This window comes from Amblyomma americanum, chromosome 3 (genome assembly GCF_052857255.1).
Source record: "Amblyomma americanum isolate KBUSLIRL-KWMA chromosome 3, ASM5285725v1, whole genome shotgun sequence".
Taxonomy (NCBI): Eukaryota; Metazoa; Arthropoda; class Arachnida; order Ixodida; family Ixodidae; genus Amblyomma; species Amblyomma americanum.
The window spans coordinates 158,734,293-158,755,148 of record NC_135499.1 but is presented as its reverse complement, the minus strand read 5'-3'; the positions used below and the strand labels follow the sequence as shown (position 1 = coordinate 158,755,148).

Here is a 20,856-nt window from a genome sequence, read left to right as displayed (position 1 = left end):
TTACTCAATTCCTTTGTCCTGTAGCAAGGTATACATCGGCCAAACAGGCCGATGTATCAATGATAGGCTGAGGGAACACAAGAACGATTTATCTGGTACTTCACTCAGGAATCTGCCCGTACACTGCCGAAACTGTGACCCACAAAATCCATGCCATCCTTTGTTCGAAAAAGCCACTGTGATAAAAAAGCACAGGAACAAGTTGACACGTGAAATAGTGGAAGCAACCGAGATTGCTAGGCACGAGGGTGAATGTGTAAGTGCACCCTCGGTTTCATTGTCGAAAAAAGAGTTAATCTTTCTATCGGGGCCTGTTTGAAGTAGTAATGGTTTTACAAAGGAGTTAAACAAAAATTTTTTCGCGCTATTCTCTCCTTTTCGCTTTTATTGTTTTTATGCACCTCATCTTTTAGCCTTAGCCGTGTTTTTTGTTGGCTTCATCTTTCATGCTCCTCCCAGTTTGTTACCGTTTTATCTATCCAGTGCATTTTATCTTCTGTGTTTAGCCGCGTTAATTGTAGGCTTCACCTGTATCGTTAAATTTTCGTTTGCCTATCCAATCACCACTGTGCTTTTTCATTGTTGGTTTTTGCTTGTCACTATGCTTTTCTTTTTTCGCCACGTTTGATTTTTGTTATACGCGTATATTTTGGTTCAGTGTTTTTCGGGAACCGTCTTCAAAATTCTGTCTGTCATCTGCCCCATTTTTCACGTGTCGGAGTGTTTCTTTCAAATGACTTGGTAGAGTTTTTTGCATCTTCTTGCTCTGCTTTTTCCTGCTCTGTTCAAAATTTTTCGGTTTTTTTAGCCTTTGTCATTTTGCCCCACCTGCCTTATCATCTCTGTTTCCACGAGCGCATAAAGCTTCCGCCGCTTGGTGGCGTCTCTGTCATGGGTATATATGCAGGGTTTCGATGATTCTTGAATAAAGTTGAAGTTCAGCGCCTGTGACGTCGTCCTCTGTGTTTCTTCTGTCCCTGTGCTCTAAACGCGCTGTCAACAAGAATGAGTCAAGAACTGCCCCCAAGATAAGGCGTCAGAATGATGAAATCGCCACATTCAGCAGCAGCACGAAAAGGTGACGATTACATGTTGCAGATGAGCAAATGATGCTGAAAAGTGCCATCTGATAATTTTAACGATGTCCATGCTTCATTAAGACAGTCTAATGCAAGATTCCATTCTTGGTCACGAAAACCGTCAAACTTAAATTTACCCAGCCATACATGCCAACGTGAAATAAAGAGGGAGATAATAGTAATATCTTTTAGAAAAGCCTTTTATTGCAGTAGAAGTATAAACACAATGGATAAATAACTAGACGGGTGGCCAACGCTACATGAAGTCATCATATTCATTGCCATAATCTTGCAAGGTATCTAGAGCATCATCCTTTCCAACATGCAGGCTAGCTCCCTTCTTGGCTCCTCCTTTCTTTTTGTGCTTTATCTGGAAAAAGCAGATATTTTGTGAAAGCAAGGACAACACAGGCAAAATAAAGCGCAGTAGATGGGACAATTGATATAAGCAACAACAGAACAGACAACACTATAGAAGGCTTGTTTACACACATATGCATGCAACGGATTCTCCTTTAAAAACATTTTGTAACAGTTTTCTTGCACTTTACAGCTCTCCACAAACACTTTGGAGACTATCCTTGTGGTTTGGTACACATATGTTCAAGAACAAAAATTTTCAAATGGAGCACATGTAATGCTTACCTTTTGCTGTTTGACTTTTTCATTGGCAACCGCATTGAGAGAACTGGACAGCCTTTTTACATCTTCAGGTTCCACTACACACAGAAAAAAGTAAATACTAATAGTCAATTTTTACAAGAACTTAACGGAAGACATTGTAGTCCAACTAATTGTGCACTTATTACAGAGAAGACAAGTTAGTGCTGGTGTAGTTCCACCCAACCTATGTGAGATCATGGAGGGCTCTGAATTAACTTCAGCCACAAAGGGCTCTTGATGTGCAGCACATGTCATACTGAAGCAAATGGGGAATAAATCCCATGAGATTTTACAAGGGATGCATAGAATGTGCATTACACCAAGGCCTTTTATCAATACTGAGAGACCTGCACTGTAAATAATGTCAAAGGCATTTGAAGGAGGTCATAATAAGTCAATAAACAATTAGCAATCCCACAGTAAGATTTAAATTAATTGCAGGGGAAGAGGGAAGTAAAACTGCGCACTGCATAAGAAGCCAGCTGTTAGTCATACCAGTATACAAGAACGAAAGCCTCATTAACTGATGGCAGTGAGTAGGCATAGTGGCCGAAGGAAAGTTGGGCACTACAACTCGTACATTGGAAGGGTAGTGCTTACTGTTGAGGCTGAGGTCCCTGAGAAGATCATCCAAGAAGTTCATATAGTGTGGCGACTTTTCACATGATGTAAGCTTGGCTGCCAAAGCCTTTCGGAGGTTGTCAAAGTCATCCCTCGTTACCGGTTGAAGATTTTCGATGCCGTCAGAATCCGTCAGTCCTGAAAGAACCACAAATAGATTAGCACACACTAAAATAAGCACAAATGTGCATTTTCAGCTCTCTGCTAATTAAGTACTACTGCTTTAGCACTCCTGTGTCATAACAAGGCAAAAGAATACGACACATATTTCAAAACAGTACAAGCGCTCGTGGTGTGTCCTCCTTTTCTCGTCCAGTTTCTTGCACTAGCTGTTTTCACAGGTTGAGAGATCACGAAAAAGTGAAATGCCAAGAATATATGAAATGACTGCAAACATTTACTGTCCAGGAATCTCTACACAACTATCTTATCAATATGAGTAAGTCCAATAATGCGCAAGACACAGGAGGGGGAAGAATGCTATGCAATCAAGATGCAAACAAAGTCAAGAGAATACAACTAAGCTTTTTCCCCTTGCTCCCTGGCTACTCTAGCTTTTGCTTCAACATGAGCAATTCCTTTTACTTATATGCATAACAAAAATAGATAAGCACTTGACAACACCTTTTGGTCGGCGCTTCGTTATTTTCGCCAGATAAGCACTTTTTGCACCCTATTTTTTGCTCTCTACTCCGTTGTTTTTGGCCTCTTGTATTCTACTGACGTTATTGCCTTGCTGCAACAACACCTGCCAGGGTCGGCAGTACTTTGAAACAAAATTTATCGATATACTGAATTATTCAGCTATCCCCCGAGAGTTCGATATATCCGGGTTCGACTGTAGCAATGCTAAGTTAAGGTAACAATAAAAACCAACTGCAGGTTATTTTTAAAAGTTACTTGGGTTTCAATTTGTTTTTGAAATGGACATAGGCAGGTTATGTAATTTGCAGAACTGACATGATCTGTTACTGTCAAATGGATACCAAGGGAAAGAAAACGTAACTGGGGCCAGTAAAAAGTTTGACAGAGTGAAGAGCTTGAGAAATTTGTGGAAATATCACGGATGCAGCTAGTGTAACAAAGCAGTAATGCAACATCGTCGAGGTGACCAGTTGCCCTGAAGTCTGCCCAACTTGGTTGACCATAATGAGTGCAGGTCACAGAAATTACCTTACAGTTATAACGTCAAAAATTTGGATACTTGAACAACTTCTCTCAGATTCCTCTTTTTTACAACTAGAGCCATTCAGGGAAAAAACAACTTCCACCCAACACAACTGCTAAAGGTGTGACACTACGCCAGCTTATGAACAGCTTTCTTTAAAATTACCGACATCTAAAATATGTCATGGCATGCACAGTGAAACTGCAACAGTACAGTGATATGAAAATGCACCGAGCACAAGACTGCCAAGCCATAAGATGGGCACCAACCAAAGGCCTCCTTTGCGAGCTGCAAATCAGCCTCCTCCTGCATGCGCTGCCGCCTTAGCTTCTCGGCCTGCTCCTCCTCAGGAGTCAGTGCAGCCCGTTCCTCTTCTTCACGTGCCCGCTTCTCCTCGGCTTCCCGCCGCCGCCGCTCTTCTTTCTCTTGGATGATCTGGCTCAGCGGCTTCTTCTTTTTGGGAGCGACAGCTGGCACAGCTGCATTGCAAGTACAAACAACGAAAATGGTAAGAGGCATCCACTTCTATCTTTGTGGACATGGCTAACTACTGACTTGTATTAATGTTTCGGATGCAATATTCGTGGGCTATATTTTACCTACTGATGCCATGTGCAAAAGGCACATATGATGCAGAATAAAGTGGAATCAGTGATATGAATTTCACAGGGTCGCAAAAAAATTCATATCATCCGAAATTTGCACCATTCAAAGGAACAAAATTCATATGCAAAAGCATGAAAAATGCATTCACACAGATCTGCTTACGGCTGACGGGATTTATTCACGGCTGTGCAGCCGCAGCTCGCTACTTGCGGTGAGTACAGCGCAACAGGCGATCGCGACGTTGGCGATGTGCGGGCCGCGCACAGCCACTCACTGCTCGTGGAGCGTACTGCACGATTAGCGGTCGAGGCTTGCGCGTTTGTATCATCAGTAGTGGCACGGGAGAGAATTTGGAATATCCAAAACTCTGCACATTGTACACAATGCGCTCTGGCCAGGGAATTCATATCAACAGTGTCCATATTACTGACATTCTACTGCAATACCAATGCACGACATTAATGCACTGACGTCATTTGAAAGATTTAACTACCACATAAGGTTACTTCTTAACATCTATGATAACTGAAATTGCTTTGCATTCTAATATTTGCAAGCGCCAGTGATAATCTTGCTATTAAAACAAGTTAGATCACCACAGCTGCTGAGCCATCATGGCAGATTATGATCAGTGATTGCACACTGCTGTTCCATTGGGCATGGAAAGACAACTGACACGACATGTAAAAGGGAGAGCCTCATTCTTGCTGTTCTGTCATAAATTGAGCTGAGGAACTTGTTTCTGTTGTTACTGGACTAAAAGAAAAACTGAAATGCAAGACAGCAGTCTTGTCTTGCTTCAGGACATGTCAGTTCCCAAGTAGTTTTAACATGCATGAGCGACCGTTTATATATATATATATATATATATATATATATATATATATATATATATATATATATATATATATATATATATATATATATATATATATATATATATATATATATATATATATATATATAAAGAGCTAAATGCAGTAATTTACACAGTGAAAGACCCGCAGCACACAGAATGCCCAGTGAAGGGTCTTCTGCTGAGTGGGCATGAAATCAAATGTAAATATGCTACATAATGCAATCTGTAATACCAACAAAATTACTGCGCCTGTCAGCCAGCCAAAAAAGTGCAGAAACACGCCATTTCCGAAGTGCGAAGATGTGCAATGCAAGTCGACGCCAGAAAGTCATCATAATCCAAATAGTACAAGTCCTTAAGGGGTACTTCCACGAATTGTGTGAAGGGTGAGCTGTGCTAGCAAGTGCACACTTTCGTTAACTTCCACGAAATACGGTCGGCAAGCGATAACTAACCTTCAGCTGGAGGCGTTGGCTCTTTCTCCTCGTCCTCATCGTCCCAGTTATCCTGCAAGAAGTTGAAGCACCGTTAGGAATGCTTGTATATTCGCCCGCAGGGTGGTGGCAGCCGCACAACCTACTTTTTCCGGTTCCTAACAGCTTCTTTAATCACTGAGTACTTGCTCCGTAACTGCTAGCAGTGTAGTTACAACGATCACGCCACATTTCTCTCAATAAACTAATATACGCACCGTAAATTCCGCTCGAACAGTGGCATGCACAAAGCTCAGGGACGTATCTAAGCAAGCCCCATTCGGTTCGCATCTACCACTATAATTGAACTTTCCGTATTTTATTACTGCGCGAGCTGCGGCAATGAGTACCGGCCAATGTGCAAGCGCCACTGCGCAGCCGTTACCATGTGCCCGCTCGGTTAAAGCATGGCACCGTGTTGACGTCGTACACCGTGTGCGGCGCGACAGACACACGACAGTCAAAAGCCGCTGTTTCAACAACGCCTGTGAACCTCGCATAAGTTGTGCGACATCGAGCAAGCAATTTTATTAATACAGCAGGTAAATAATATGGATAGCAGTGCCGAGATGCAGCGGATACGTGCCTTCACGTCTTCCTCGTCTTCGCCCTCCCATCTGTCACCGACAGCCGGCTTTTTAGCAAAGGAAGGTGGCTCGTAGTCATCCTTCTCTGAAATAGTCACACATTGGGTGATGTCAGCACTGAGAGAAAGGCGAAGTTTCAGCGCCTGACCAAAATCGCAAGCATGTAATGCGTGCAATGTGCCGCATATGCTTACCCCAGTCGTCCGCCATTTTGACACCTGAAGTGGGTCACGTGGGCTGCGCCCTGACGCGACGAGTGAGCGATTTTGGCATTTCCATCTCGCATTTCACTACCGTTTTAAACGAGTGGAAATGAGGTGGAACAATGCAGCGCCAGGCGGAAACAACACTTTTGACAGATTTCAAGGACAGAATACCTGAAGAAGTGGCGCTATAGCCGTAGTACAAGAAAATTTCAACCAGCTTCGGTCACCACATGCAGCCGGCAGCGACAGCGCTATCACGCAACCGTCCACAGTGATAAAAGAAAAAAAAAAACATACGCGTATGCACAGACCGCTTGTGCCGACTTTTTATCGTGTGACGTAGCCCACGTTAACGTCATTCTTTCATGAAGACGTGTTGGAAGATAAGTGCCACTGCTCTACGTGCAACCAAAATGGCTCGCCGCGGCGGCTCGAGCTGCCTGACCGACGAGGTTGAAAATTGCGTTTTTGAGTAAAGGAAATGCCGCAGTAATTCTGACATCTCGGTGGACACCTGAACCGCGCCGTAAGTGAAGGGAGTAAGGTTGGAGTGGAAGAAGAGAGAAAGAGGTGCCGGAGTGGAGGGCTCCGGAACAATTTCGACCACCTGGAGATCTTAAACGTGCACCGACATCGCACAGCACACAGGCGTCTTTGCGTTTCGCCTCCATCAAACACGGCCGCCGCGTCTGGGTTCGAAACCGCGGGAACGCTGGCCCAGTAGCGGGGCGCCTTAACCGCAGGTTCCAAGGTGGAAATTGAGGTCTCCACTGACCCACGGAGCCGGTTGTGCACCTTTCCTTTCGTGAATATGAACGGTCTTTGCAAAGTTGTCAGTTGTCAACGCCAATGAGCCCTATGAACGCCGTCGGCTCACTTGTTTTGTTTGGTTTCTGAGGAAAGGAAATGGCACAGTAGCCGTCTCACATATTTCGGCGGACACCCGAACCGCGCCGTAAAGGAGGGAAAGAGAAAACTGAAAGTTGGATTTTGAGGAAAGGCGCGGCGCTGCGCAGCGGCGGAACATAGGCACCCTAGCGGAACACCTGTGGCTCGGTGCTACTAGTGGCGCATGCGCAGTAGTGACTAAGGAGCGAGAGAGAAAATTGGCAGTGGCTTAACTTGGCTATGCCAGGATATACGTAGCGAAAGCGAAGGCATAACATAGTCTTGGTTAATAATTTTTTTTTTGGGGGGGGGGGGGGAAGGAAATGACGCAGTATCTGTCTCGTATATCGTTGGACATCTGAGCCGCGCCGTAAGGGATAAATGTGAAAGAAAGGAAGAGGTGCCATAGTGGAGAGCTCCGGAATAATTTCGACCACCCGGGGATCTTTAACGTGCGCTGACACCACAAAGCACACAGGCGCCTTGGCGTTTTTCCGCCATAAAAACGCAGCCGCCGCGGTCGAGTTCGAACCCGGGAACTCCTTGATTGCAAGTCCAGGTTAGTATGGTTGTCTAGCTATGTTGTCGCATTAAAGACGACAGAACTGTGGTTGCGGCGCACCCGAGCTCTCATTTTCTATCCTCCGACATGTCAGCAGGCATGCGACGCAGACGCAGCTGGCGAAGCGAGCGGAGGCGAGCGCAACAACGAGGAACGCGGTGTGACGTCATGCCAGATGGCGCGGCGAGCGCGCAAAACAGTAACTGTCTCCCATATCTCGGTGGACACCCGAACCACGCCGTAAATGAAGGGACAAAGGAGGGAGGGAAAGAAGACAAAACTGAAAATTGAAAGCGCAGGGGCGGAACACCTGTGGCTCAGTGCTTCTAGTGACACATGCCCAGTTGTGACTGGGGAGCGAGAGAGAGAGAGAAACGCGCCTTGTCCCATCACTGCTCTCCAGGAATCCGGCCAAACTGCTCAACCTGTGCCCAGTAAAGCTTTCCCTTTAAAAAAATTGCTTTAGTGGAAAGGAAATGGCGCAGTACCTGTCTCACATATCTGCCACAAGGGAAGGGATAAAGGAGGGAGTGAAAGAAGGAGGGAAAATGTGCATAGTGGAGGGCTCCAGAATAATTTCGACCACCTGGGGATCTTTAACCTGCACCCAAATCCCACAGCACACAGGCGCCTTTGCGTTTCCCTCCATCAAAACACTGCCACCGCAGTCGGGGTCGAACCCGGGAACTGCGGATCAGTAGCCGAGCACCCTAACCACTGAGCCACCGCGGCGAGGTAAAGCCTTCTTGAAGCAGTGCGAGGTTTTCGCGCGTATCAACTAGCGATAGAAAAAATGCACACAACCCTGCGCTGCAGCAAGTATCATCACATTTATTCATTTGTACACCTACGATATCACAACACAATACAGATTGAAAAAAAAAAAAACTACAAAATTGAGCTGCTCAACCCCTGCAAGCTAAAGGAAAGCTTTTTTTTTCAGAAACCAGTACCAATTATAACGCGCTTTAACAACTCCTTTGAGAAGACGCATGCCCTCACAGCAGACTGAAGAACCCGTGCTCACTGGCGATAGCGAAAAGAGTGGCTGGGTAGAGTTCTTCTGCAGCAGTTAGCTTCGAAGTATTGTGGAACCTTGTGACTAGTCAATATCAGATTGGCTTAAAACTATGAATGGAAGAACTGTCGGCTGTCAATCAACATTGTGCTATATTTTAAAAGAGCAACTTACAAGTGCAACAGGCTGTTTAAGCATGTCTTGAGCAATGTGAAGTTGCAAATAACCTTGTCTGCAGTTCAGGACTGCTATGCCTATACTGTGAGCCACTGGGCAGAACATCAGCACAGCCACATCCCCACTATAGAAAACACTGACAACTTGCACAAAGCACATTAAAATGTACATACACAGGCTTGTAAACTTGTAGAAACAAAACAGAGTTCAACTGAAACAAAAGGATATAGAAACTCTTGGGAAGATCTGGAATAGTTCTGTACGCTATTGCTACAAGTACCACGTAACCTCCATAAATGAGCTCCTATGTACAACACTAATGCTTAATATCTGGTGAAGAGGTCAGAGGACAAGTGAATGTCAATCAGTGCAGTAAAAAAAGCTGCCTGGAAACAATGGTGAGACATATATGCACTTAGCTTCTCCACTGTCTACATCCCACTAATGACAGCACAAACTCACACACTGTTTAATATGGGCTGTTTCTTTGGCACGGGTTTCTGGACAAATCCACAAGACACTTCCTCTGCACTATGACGGCTCTTCACAGATGCTGGAAGGGATGTACTCTGCTGCCTCAGTGCACAGTGTTACCACAACAGTGCAATTAAAAAACAAACTGTTCAAACGTAAAAAGCATTGCTATAAAACAGTCATGACCTCTGCAGCACATGGGGCAATCTCATGCCACAGTCCAGTGATAAGCCTCTGGCCGCAACAAAAAGACCCTCATTTTCCAAAATACGACTAAAAACAAAACAAAAAAGAAAAGCCCTTCGTGAGCGGCTGGAAAGCTGGCACAGCTTGCACACAAAGCTGCTTTGCTGGTGATTGCCAAACTCTCAAGAACCTGGGCTTGCTGCCTATTCGACTTAAAATATAAAAAAAGATGGGGAAAGAAAAAGTTCAGTTGGCCTCCACCAAGTCTATGGTGGCAACACCCGACACAGTGGTACAAGCACGAATAAATGGCAGGGCAACTGTCGTCACTCGAGGTCCCCAAAACAAAGTGATCGTTAAGTAGTGCAAGGTCATTTACAAGGTGTTGGACCAAGGGCTCGTCTCTAAAAATGAAAACATTGTAAAATGCAGGATTCTTTAAAAAAAAAAAAAATAGGATAGAGATATACAGAGGCAATGCATGTGACTAGCACTTCAAGCTACCTTGTTCTGGACTGTTCCTCTGTAGATATTTGTCCTTAGTTTACGGTTAAACTACCCATTCAAAGGCTGCCCATGTGACCATGATAAAAAGATCTGCCACCTGCAGTAAAGTAGTAACTCCCACGCTGCGACAAGTATAAAACCACACTCCTGTAAGTAAATGCATCTGTAGGAATTGTCAGGTGTGCTCATACCGTTTGCTATACGCGTCAAATGCACATAACAGGAATCCCCGTGGCTGGCCAATTAAGTCGATGATTGAGAACAGAGAAATACGAAATGTTCAGTATCGGCAACTGCAAGCAGGAAAAAAAAAAAAAGAAATAGAGAACAACCGCACTGAACAACAAAAAAAGGGAACCATGGACCATCTTTGCAGTCCCCATGTGTAAGAGCAACACAATGCCATGCACATGTTGGATGACAGCCATGGTGACCCGTTTCTGTGACCTTGCGAAGTAAAAAAATAAAAGCACCAGCCATCTCTAACCGTCATCTGACACCTGCGGTGACAAGTCTGGCACAAGAATGTGTGGTAATCCTATGACTGTGTAAATAAAAGCCGACGACAAGCTGCAGCACGGTGGTGCCAAAGGGATCAACTAGCAGCTCGTTCCCCATACTTTCTCAGCAGCACAAGCGTAGCATATCGATCTGGCACGAATAGGTGGCAGATTGCAGCAGGTACTCTTCACGGGAGCCTTTTCACTGTGCCCAGAGTTGTGCTGTATGGTGGCGGCAGCTGTCACAGTGTGCTGCCGCGTTCCACTGTGGGGAAGGAGCGAGGGGGTGTGCGGCAGCAGGGCTAGTCTGCCCTCCTCGCAGGGGTGGATGGCTGTTAGGCAAGCGGGTGGTCGCCGCAGGGACCTGTGGTGTTCTGGCCGTCAAAGAAGTCCACCTGCGGTTCCCCCTGCAGGAGCCCTTTCTTCTCCTCTCCAGTCCCATTGCTGTCAGCGTACAGCGAGTCATACACTGGATTGCTGAAATTCGTTGCCTGGGGAGGGGGAAAAAGCATGAGCATTAAAATGAAAGTATATTAAAAAAAAAGATGGCATCAATGAGAGATATATTTTCTAGGTCAGGCTCAAACCCCAAAGTTCAAGCCCCAATACAAGAATAAATTCTGAATAATCCAGACGTCTGAAGGTTCGAACCGGACCACAGCAGGCGCCCCTGTGCTGTGCAATGTCAGTGCACGTAAAGATTCCCAAGTGGTTGAAATTATGCACTCCACTACAGCACCTCTTTCTTCCTTTCTTCTTTCAGTCCCTCCTTTATCCCTTCCCTTAGCAGTTCAGGTGTCTGCGGAGATACCAGACAGATACTGCGCCATTTCCTGTCCCCAAAAACCAGTTTTCATTTTCAATTTGTCTGAATTGTGGGCACCTGAATAATCAATTGGCGACTGCATCCTAGTATGTTTCAAATCTCAAACATTTGCTTACATCGGCTTGTTTTTGCCCTCTTTGCTGAAAACTGTTCATTGCAAAAAAATAAAAAAAATTCTTTTTCAAGAGCCATAGAACAAGTACCAATATGACCTATCTGGTTTGATAATGGTTATGGCGATCATTATGGATTTTTATGGTGCAAGGGCATCTGTGGCCAAAGAGTGCCATGGCACAAGGTTTTTTTTTCTTATACTCAAGGTAGGGTCCAAGAGCCGTTTCCCAAGCATTTCACCCTAATGAAGCCGAGCACCAGGCAGGGGAAAGCTTGTACCCATCGTATCACCGGTGGGTACCCGGCGGCACTGGGAATCGAACCCCGCACCTCCCACATGCAAGGCGGATGCTCAAACGACTAGGCCACCGCTGCGGTGATCTAGCTGGTTTAATTTTTTACACTTCCCACCCCCCAAAAATACAAAAAAGCTGTGCTGACAGTCTGGGTACAAATATTGCCTTGGTATACACAACTCCCCAAATTATGTGAACACTTCAAGCGAAACTTGTGTAGAAGAAACAAGGCATTGCAAACATGCCTTCTGTGCTTTCTGTTGAAGCTGAAGTAACAGGCCTCACCTTGTCTGGGTCAAGAGTGAATGAAGCATTCAGAGCTTCTGCAGCATCATCCTCACAATCACCACGCAGATATATAGGATTGCTTATCTCCACATTGGCACCACCACCACCTCCGCTTTCTTGCATGCGGACATGATGGAAGGGCCGGGACCTGCAATATTCCACAAGGTCAAAGATGAGAACCACCTTACAGCAAATGCTATGCATCATTCCTGTGCATGTGCGTGTGCAGCCCTTTCTCCACTGCTAATGCCAGGGTTGGTGGAGGCAGTACAACAAATGGAAGCATGGAGTAAAACAGACATTTGAGCTAGTTAGTACAGCATCTTGGAAAAAAACCTTGGAAAAATCTTCAGGTATGTTGATTATTATCTAGTATTTGTAGACAGACCAAAATTTACTAGGGGCATTGTGGATGCCGCCGAAATATTTAAAGAAAACAGATTCGGACTTGCTTTCACCTTTGAAACACCCATTGATGACTGTTTGCAGTTCCTAGACATTAAACTCCGTTTTCAACAGGATCACATGCGCTGGAATTATTTCCCAAGGTCGGTGAAGGCGTTTTTAAATTTTCGGTTGGGACATTCCAAAATCGTGAAATGTGCCACTGCTACAGCTTTCCTGGGAACACCTTTGCACAAGTCATGTACTGACCCAATGAATGACAGTTTCTGTGAACAAGACGGCAGATTAAGAGTGGCTGGTTTTCCAGAAGACATCTTGTCTCTTGCTTTCAACAAGGTACTTAAGAAATTTACGGATACCAAGAGCTTATCATTCACGGTTGCGTAAAAAGAGAACAAAAAGAAAACAAGAGCGGTTCTCCCGTATGTTCATGCTTCCCTCATTTACTAAAAACGTTGGTAATATAGGTATGGTATCAATGTGTACAGGGTCCTCGGCAGCAGTGCGAGGAGGACGGACCAGTGCGCACTCTCTTTATCCTTGGTGCGGGCAAGCACCTTAAAGGTAACGCAACCTTAAAACAAACATGCTACTTATTACATTGATTATTGCTGGTAGTGTCACCGATCGTGAGATTGAAGAGCAAGCACTGAACACCAAAGAGAGTGAATTATATCCAATTAAACACACACGAGCCATGTGGTGCCTCTACTCACCGCTTTCTTTTTCTGTAGATCAGCACGGCCATAGTAATAAGCACCACCAGCGAAATGGTGACAACAACCGGAATAAGGATGGCACCCAAGACTGCACAAAAGAACAGAGCCCCACGCTGATTTTTTCCTTGCGTTGAACAAGTTCAAATTAAAAGACAAAAAAAAAAAAAGAATGTAAGGCTGCCAGCTAAACTTGCAACTCCACCTCTTTAAAGGTGTCATGGTGGCAGTTTATGTACCTACTGAACAGCCTATTAAAAGGTTCATAATGCAGGCACCATAAAAAAGTCGCAGCTCACTATTTGGCAGGTTGTCCGAGGCCGAGGTGCTGTGGTCACTGTAAGCAATCTGATCGACCCTGTCCTGACAGCGGGGACCAGTGAACCCTCGTGCGCATAGACATGATGGCATGGCGTCGTTCTGCGACGACAGCAGGCACGTGGCATGGTTGAAACAAAAGCCCTTGCAGCTGGTGCTCTGGTCACAGTGCAGGCCACCCCAGCCCAGGGGACATCTGTGTGGGACACACCACACAGCGATCATATCAGAACAAGTGACTGGTTGACCTCAGAGGCTGCCCGCTGACTAATGGCTCTGTGAAAGGGGGCAGAAACTAATTCCATTTCCAACAAAAGCTGCTCTCTACAAACGCAGTTTTAAAGAAAAAAAACATAGACAATAACATCTGAGAATTTAAGTATCTCACTTGCATCAATTTGTCAATGGAGAATTTTAGTGTCTCAATTATAAGCTTCAACAGCATATAAAGATACTGCGTCAAGTCAAACGACAAAAAATGAAGCTTCACATCAGCAGAAATTTCACTGAATGCATGCAGAACTGACTACCACATAACTTGTCATAATGTCAGTGGTCACCATTGTTTGACTGTCCCTTACAACATTGTTGCCCACTACTCATGATTTGAAATTTATGTGCTTATTTCTTTCCTGGCATAAAGACTATGGTGGTCAGTGGTTAATGTGATTTGTTGGTGCACAATTCCACAGACTGCACATAGCCTACTTACAACGCTTAGCACTAGAGACTGCAAAATCCCTAAAAATTAATGTAGTACTACCGTAAAAACCAGCGTATAATACGAACCCAAATATAATATGAGGTGAAGTCTTAGAGACGCGAAATGGAAAAAAAAAAAAGTATTACCCATGTACAATATGAGTGACAAATGCTCAGAGCAGACATTTATTCAAATCGCATCCCGCACTTCACTTCAATCACTTTCATCTTCAGCAGCGCTTTCTTCGGACATTTCTTGGTCCGACAAATCATCCAAAATGTATTCATCTTCTGTGCCATCGAGGGCGTTCGGGATGCCGCACTTCTTAAAAGAATGACGCACAAGACCTTCTGGGATGGCTGCCCACACGTTCACGATCCATTTGTATTGCGTGGCTGGAAAAGCCCGCTTCAGCCGCCCAGTTGATGTCACTGCAGGCTCACCTGAGCGCATCCACTCTGCGTAGCACCGCTTGACTGTGTCCTAGAAGGGTTTGTTTAAATGAACATCAAGGGGCTGTAGTTGTGATGTCATCCCACCCGGAATCATAATGAGTTCAGTGCCACAGTCGCATAGCAGCCTCTTCACCGAGTCGGCGAAATGGCAACAAAACGCATCCAGCACAAGGATGGACGGCAGAGACAACAGTGCACCAAGTCGCCTACACCACCCAGTCCAAGACTGGATCCTCATTCATCCACCCTTTCTCATGACATCTCACGATGACATTTTTCGGCAGCTCCTCACCTTTCGGCATTGTTTTCCTCTTGAAGATCACGTAAGGGGGAGCTTGTGGCCACCTACTGTGCTTGATAACATGACTAACTCGCGTCTTCTCATTGCCAGTGGACCGGACGCCAACTTGTTTAAACCCTTCTCGTGCACGGTGAGGGGCGATAGCATGTCCAGGTAAACTGGCATGTGATCGGCATTGCCTATTTGGCCCAACAGAAAGTTCTTTGACTTGCGCAAAGAAATAACATAGCACTGAAAACTCGTAAGCAGCTCTTCGAACGCTTCAGGCAGCTTCCGTGAAATCAAGCTCCGCCATGTAGCGATGGATCCAGTGCTTGCCCGCTTTGAAGGCAGAGAGCGGTATTCCTTTTTCTTTTGCAAGCTCTCTAGCTTTTGCTTGCATAAGCTCCACACTCAAAGCTAGATGCGTGGCTCGCTGTTGCCGTACGAACTCCGTCAGGCCAAGTTCAATTTCTGGGAATGCGCTATTCTTCGGGCCGCGAAAGCTTCGTTGCGTACCGCTACATGCGAAAAGGGCTTCTTTCTGTAGTCGCCATCCACGAATGCTTCCCTCGACGACAGCAAACTGCCTCCAGGCCGCACTGTTGTCGATGTTCTCCGCAGCTAAAATCACTTTTCGCTTGAAAGCAGCTGAGTACTGTTTTTGAAGACCCTGACATCTTGCTCGCAAAAAGAAAACATCCACTTCACGAAGCGTGGCTTACATGCGAGCATGTGTGTTGTCAACAGGCACACGGCACACCACGACCCCCCGGCACACCCAACGGATCAAAAAAGAAACGACATCATGACGTCGTTTGTCGAGAGTAACGAAGCCAAGCCGTAGCCACGTGCCAATAGCAAAGCCAAGCCGTAGTCATGCCGCAATAATGAAACCAAAACGTCGAGCAACTTCGAAAATCTTTGTTCGGATCTGCAAATAGTACGAGGCAGAAATTTAGGACACTAATTATGGGGAAAAAACCTCGTATTATACGTGGGTTTTTACGGTATTGTGCTTTTCATCTTTGAGTTGAATTGAACTAATACTGCATGCTTGAAAACTGGAAGTTTGTATAGGATCTCTTGGGCTTTAGGATGCATACAACTTTCAGCTGCAGCTGCATAGGCAACATATACAATGTTAAGAGCAGATTCACGCTTTAAATACTTTCACACCTGCTCTAGATAAAATCACAGAGTAGTCATACCGTAAACACTGAACTGCAAGTGGTACACAGTCATTAATGACTGCTCATTTAAAAAAGTGCTCTTTGAGAGTTCCCCAAGGACATGTGCAAAAGACAATTTTTTGAAAATCAGCATTTACTCAATGTTTCTGCAAACAGCAAAAAAAGGAAAAAAAAAAACTTATTCAGTATTTAGCTAACTGATCAACTGTGAAATAAAATTGCCCAGTGAATATGGATTCAAGGAACAAGATAAAAGTGGCTAGCTTCATCTCAGTTGGTAAAGAATATGCAAAGCCGATGGTTTGACGAGCTGTGCACACAGGAGACATCCCATTTCAACAGGAAACCTACGGGTGTCATTAAAAAATCAGCATCACTTCCTAACACTGTGCAATGAACAATTGGTAAATGCATAAAGCATCGGGCAGATGGGCATCATACTATGGAAGCTAGGAGTTGAGATGTGCAGTATTTAATTGTTTTCTTCAAATGTTAAGCTGTTTTATGTCCACAGGAAGAAAAAAAAAAGAAAGGAAAGTGAGAAGGTGGGACGGGAGAGATGTTCAAGAAATGACTCAAGCCTCACTTGCAGATCGGCTGCCCGGCTGAGGTGTAACAGATGCCGCCGTGGTGGCAGGCAAAGTCGAGGCAAACATCGGCGAGGCGGCTCTCGCAGCGTTCGCCTGTGAACCCAGCAGGGCAGACGCAGCGCTGGGCCAAGCCCTCCTCCCGCTTGGTGGTGACACAGGTGGCACCATGCAGGCAGCCACAGCTTGCACCACCTGGCACTGGGGAGCAGTCGCTGCCCGGGTAACCGGGAAGACACGTGCAGGGGAGTTTCTTCTGTCCCAGGCAGGTTCCTGCGCAATGGCATGCCTCAGTAAGACTTTAAAGGACACCCCAGACTTTGAGAAGTGTTGGACGGCAGGAACGATGGATTGTGACCCCTTCCTTGGTGTGCGAGGGTGACGAAACATGTGCACTGCTTTCTGATTAAACAAGAAGTGGTGCCTATCAAAGTGGGTGTATGTGTTCTCCATTGCTTCAAATTTCTTTGCGTGTAATGTGCGAGGTCCCAATGTGTTTCCCATGAAGGGGTTATTAATTTCTAGATGCGATGTTGACCTGAGGCTTACAACCAGAGAATTAGGACACAAGATTTGTACAGGTTACATCAGCTGCTTTTCTCATAAACACACATACACAGACAATTCCACTGTAGTTTTTCAGCCTTGCCTTTGAAAGGCTGCACAACAAGCCTGTCTGCATGTTTACCGACCATGCCGGCCCAAGCCTGCCACCACTGCGACGCACATGTGGCGCAAATCATTGCACGTTATTTTCTTTGAAAGCAGCCCAATATCTAAGTAATAGGAGTTCACTTTTATGCCGTGCAAGCACTATCAGCAGCCACTGTTTGTGGAACGATTTGAGTAACGCACTTTGAAGAGACTCACTTTAAGTGAAAGTTCGGTGGCATTCTCTTGTAGGAAGTGCTATGGAATAGCTATAGATAGAAGAAAGCAGTTCCACATTTTAAAAGCTTCGTTACGTATGCAACTTAGCTCGTCTGTGCACGAATGACACACACACACACCTGGCAAACTATACGACTGTAATAATGCATCTCGTTCCCAACGCATCATCATAAAACCAATACAGTGCACCAGGGCACAGTACACAGGAGGAGGTATAATGTACAATGAAGACCATATTTGTGGACAAAAAAAATAAGGGGAGGGGGGGGGGGGGGGTGCCAGTTTGTAATCTTTGAGGTGTTAGTACACAACCTTAAAAGTGACACTGGCAGAAGAGAAATTCTAGCCAGGAAATGGCTGCAAATTCAACAGCTGCCTGCTCACCGCCATTCCTGCAGTACTTGTCGCACAGCGGTGTCAGGTTGTCACAGCGTTCACCCGTGAATCCACTGTCACAGATGCACTGACGCACTCCGGTCTCGTTGACGCGGCACACGCCGTGCTTACAGTGGTCTTCGTTGCCCTGGCTGCGGCAGGGATCCTCTTGCGTGCACCTGTGTGTGCCAGCATCAGAAAGAGAACATGCTTGCATGGTGGGGCAGGCCTGTGGGGGGCCTCCCAAAACGTGCCTGCATGCGATGTGTGCACCCTCATTTGACACTCTGCGTACATAATTAATATCTAGAGCCTCCTCTGAGCATTCTCTGCATCTATTAAGGTGACAGGTGCTACGATTTTCAGCCTCTTAAACAGTGCTCACCCCCCCAATTTTTGAGGAGTGGAAAGAAAAAAAGAAGCCGCCCAGTTCTCTAAAAGGCTGTTAAACAAAAATCGAAGTAGTTCACTTTTGTCCCCCAGCCCTTCACTTTTGGGACACTCAGGACAAACTGATATAGGCATATATCTACTACCACATTCACATGACAAAATGCTCTTTTTCTAAAGACAGAGCTTTTATAAGCTAGAAAAGGACAAAACACAAACTGCAAGTAACGCTGCCACCAGCTATTTTCACAAGCACAGTGTGATGATGTCAAGCACATTTTGTTTGGGCATCTCTGAGGCTAGACCAGACTGCCGTCCACCTCCAGCCAGTGATCGCACAGTCCATAATCCTCTCAAATTTTTTTCTTCACTGCCAAACAAACTAACATAAATAGACCAATATATGGCCAAACAATCAAATTTTACAGAGAGAAAAATTAGATGAAATTGTCATCAGTGTCCTTTTAAAGTCGCCTAAACCTTTGCCAAGGATTCACAACACGAAGATTCTCCAGGAACTTCTACTTCGAAATTTAAAATCGATTCTGTCATGGCTTGTCATAAACTCTAAGCTTGCACAGCTGTCAAAATAACAAGTTTCTGGGGTAATTAATGCATGCAAACTTTTCCAGGAAGGTGAACACTCACCTTAGGATACAGTGTTTGCACTTTACATCAGCAAACCCATTGGTACACGATCCATCTCTCATGCAGAGCTCACATATGTTGAGAGGGGTCTCGCATCGTGTGCCGGTCCACTGTGGTGGACAGCTGGAGAAAGAGAAGAGACATCGCCACAACAGCAGGGGGAATGAAAAGCTACACACAGCTTTCGTGCAAAGGCATCAGTGCTAGAAATTTCCATATGTCCACCGTGTGGACCTACAAAATACTTCTGCAAACCGCAGAATGACTTGTTTCAAAATGAAGTGGAGATTAATGTACTCTATTGTTTAATATGCACATGACACAGGGACACAGAAAAAGAAATAGTGGAATTAGCTTTAAGCACAGAAAGACAGCACTGTAAGGAATGAAGCTGACAGGACAGAGCACTCTGTCCTGTCAACTTCATTCCTTCCTGTGCCATCTTTCTGCGCTTAAGACAATTCCAGTAATGCACCGACTAGCCTGCAAAAACATCCTTGAAAAGAAAAAAAAAAGAAACAGCGCAGGAGACAAGAAAAACAAAACAAAAACAACAACCAAGGAAGCAAACAAAGAAGGCCACCTAAGGTAGGTTTTAATAATTAGGATGCTAATGGTGTCAGCCCTAAGCTGTGATTGTTAGAAACTCGTGCGACACGATAGTGCATACTGGTGTGGATTAGAAGCAGAAATTTGCATAAAACAATATGAAATTGTGGCAAAGGATATGAAATTAGGTTCCACTAGTCTTCTGTAGTTTCAGTTCATATTTTTGCCACAGAAAACATGACGGAAGGGTGACTCACATGCAATACAAATCCTGGCTTGTCATGACATTACAGAGGCCCTTGTTCTTGCAGTACTGGGAGCAGATGTACCGCTCACATCGTTTTCCAATGTAGCCCACGGGGCACCTGGCAAAACAGAAAAAGTGGTTATGAGACCCACCAAGGAAATGGACATAGTTCACTTGCTAAAATTCGCACTAAAATAATTATTTAAAACAAGTGCATTTGCTGAAGGCACTGCTGGACACCAGCTCCAAGGAGTGTCTTACCTGCTTTCAAGGTTTCAGTGCAGTATGTGCAAATCATCACTGGTCCAACAAAGTTATGACACTTGGCATATTTCATGCACTGCCCATTTCTGCCTCAACAACTCAAAAATAAAGCTCATAGAGAGAAACAAATCATAGTACTCCAGTTCTGCCTGACCCTCATTAAGGTGTTTCAGCTGCACAGTACAATATAATTTTACTCTCCAAATAATTGCAAACAAACAATTGCACATCCTTATAGTCAAGCTCACTTATAGTGAACACGACTGTCATGCAGCACTCGTTCATTACATCGTGAGGCTCACAATAACTGGGCCAATGCAACGTTATGGAAGGCCAACTTCCATTGTGTGCTCCCAGTGCAGTATGAGCAAATCATCACTGGCCCAACAAAGTTATCTCGGCTGGAGTAACTGAGTGCATCACGCACATAATGATCAACAGGCCAATCAATGTCCCAAAATGTGCACGTCTTTTGAACCTGCCAGTTGGAGGTGCTTTGCTGCCAGGTTGTCAGGCCTCCAGCACAAGTCTTGACTGAAGCGCGAGTAACTGCAACTCCAGTGAACGAAGGTGACTTTTATCACAGTGCAAATATGTGAGTTAGCCGAGAAACTTCCATGCGCAAGTTGGGCCATTTTTGCACCTGACCGAACTTTATTTCTGTCAGAATGCTATCTCTGTTGAGTCAGTGACAGCATTAGGGAAGAGCAGAATAATCATACTGAGACTATGCGCTG

At 45.1% G+C, this 20,856-nt stretch overlaps 2 protein-coding genes across 3 annotated transcripts in view; both read right to left on the bottom strand.

The window, feature by feature from the left end:
- Window positions 1-1,261: 1,261 nt before the first annotated feature.
- eIF3j (eukaryotic translation initiation factor 3 subunit j) lies at window positions 1,262-6,467 on the bottom strand. The gene is made up of 7 exons (XM_077658531.1): window positions 6,251-6,467; window positions 6,056-6,141; window positions 5,452-5,503; window positions 3,801-4,010; window positions 2,343-2,501; window positions 1,725-1,798; window positions 1,262-1,449 (listed from the first exon to the last, which is right to left on the bottom strand). Exons 1-7 carry the CDS (start codon window positions 6,264-6,266, stop codon window positions 1,336-1,338), a joined length of 711 nt encoding a protein of 236 aa, XP_077514657.1. The 5' UTR covers window positions 6,267-6,467; the 3' UTR covers window positions 1,262-1,335.
- Window positions 6,468-9,923: 3,456 nt separating this feature from the next.
- The window catches only part of LRP1 (LDL receptor protein 1), a 116,585-nt gene continuing 105,652 nt past the window's right edge, over window positions 9,924-20,856 (bottom strand). For both annotated transcript variants that reach the window (XM_077658528.1, XM_077658530.1), the window contains 8 exons: window positions 19,866-19,973; window positions 19,060-19,182; window positions 18,031-18,200; window positions 16,755-17,028; window positions 13,519-13,733; window positions 13,220-13,310; window positions 12,096-12,246; window positions 9,924-11,065 (listed from right to left, as the gene is read on the bottom strand). In XM_077658528.1, coding sequence (XP_077514654.1) covers window positions 10,910-11,065; window positions 12,096-12,246; window positions 13,220-13,310; window positions 13,519-13,733; window positions 16,755-17,028; window positions 18,031-18,200; window positions 19,060-19,182; window positions 19,866-19,973 — 1,288 coding nt within the window. In that variant the 3' untranslated portion in view covers window positions 9,924-10,909. The remainder of the gene's footprint in view (window positions 11,066-12,095; window positions 12,247-13,219; window positions 13,311-13,518; window positions 13,734-16,754; window positions 17,029-18,030; window positions 18,201-19,059; window positions 19,183-19,865; window positions 19,974-20,856) is intronic.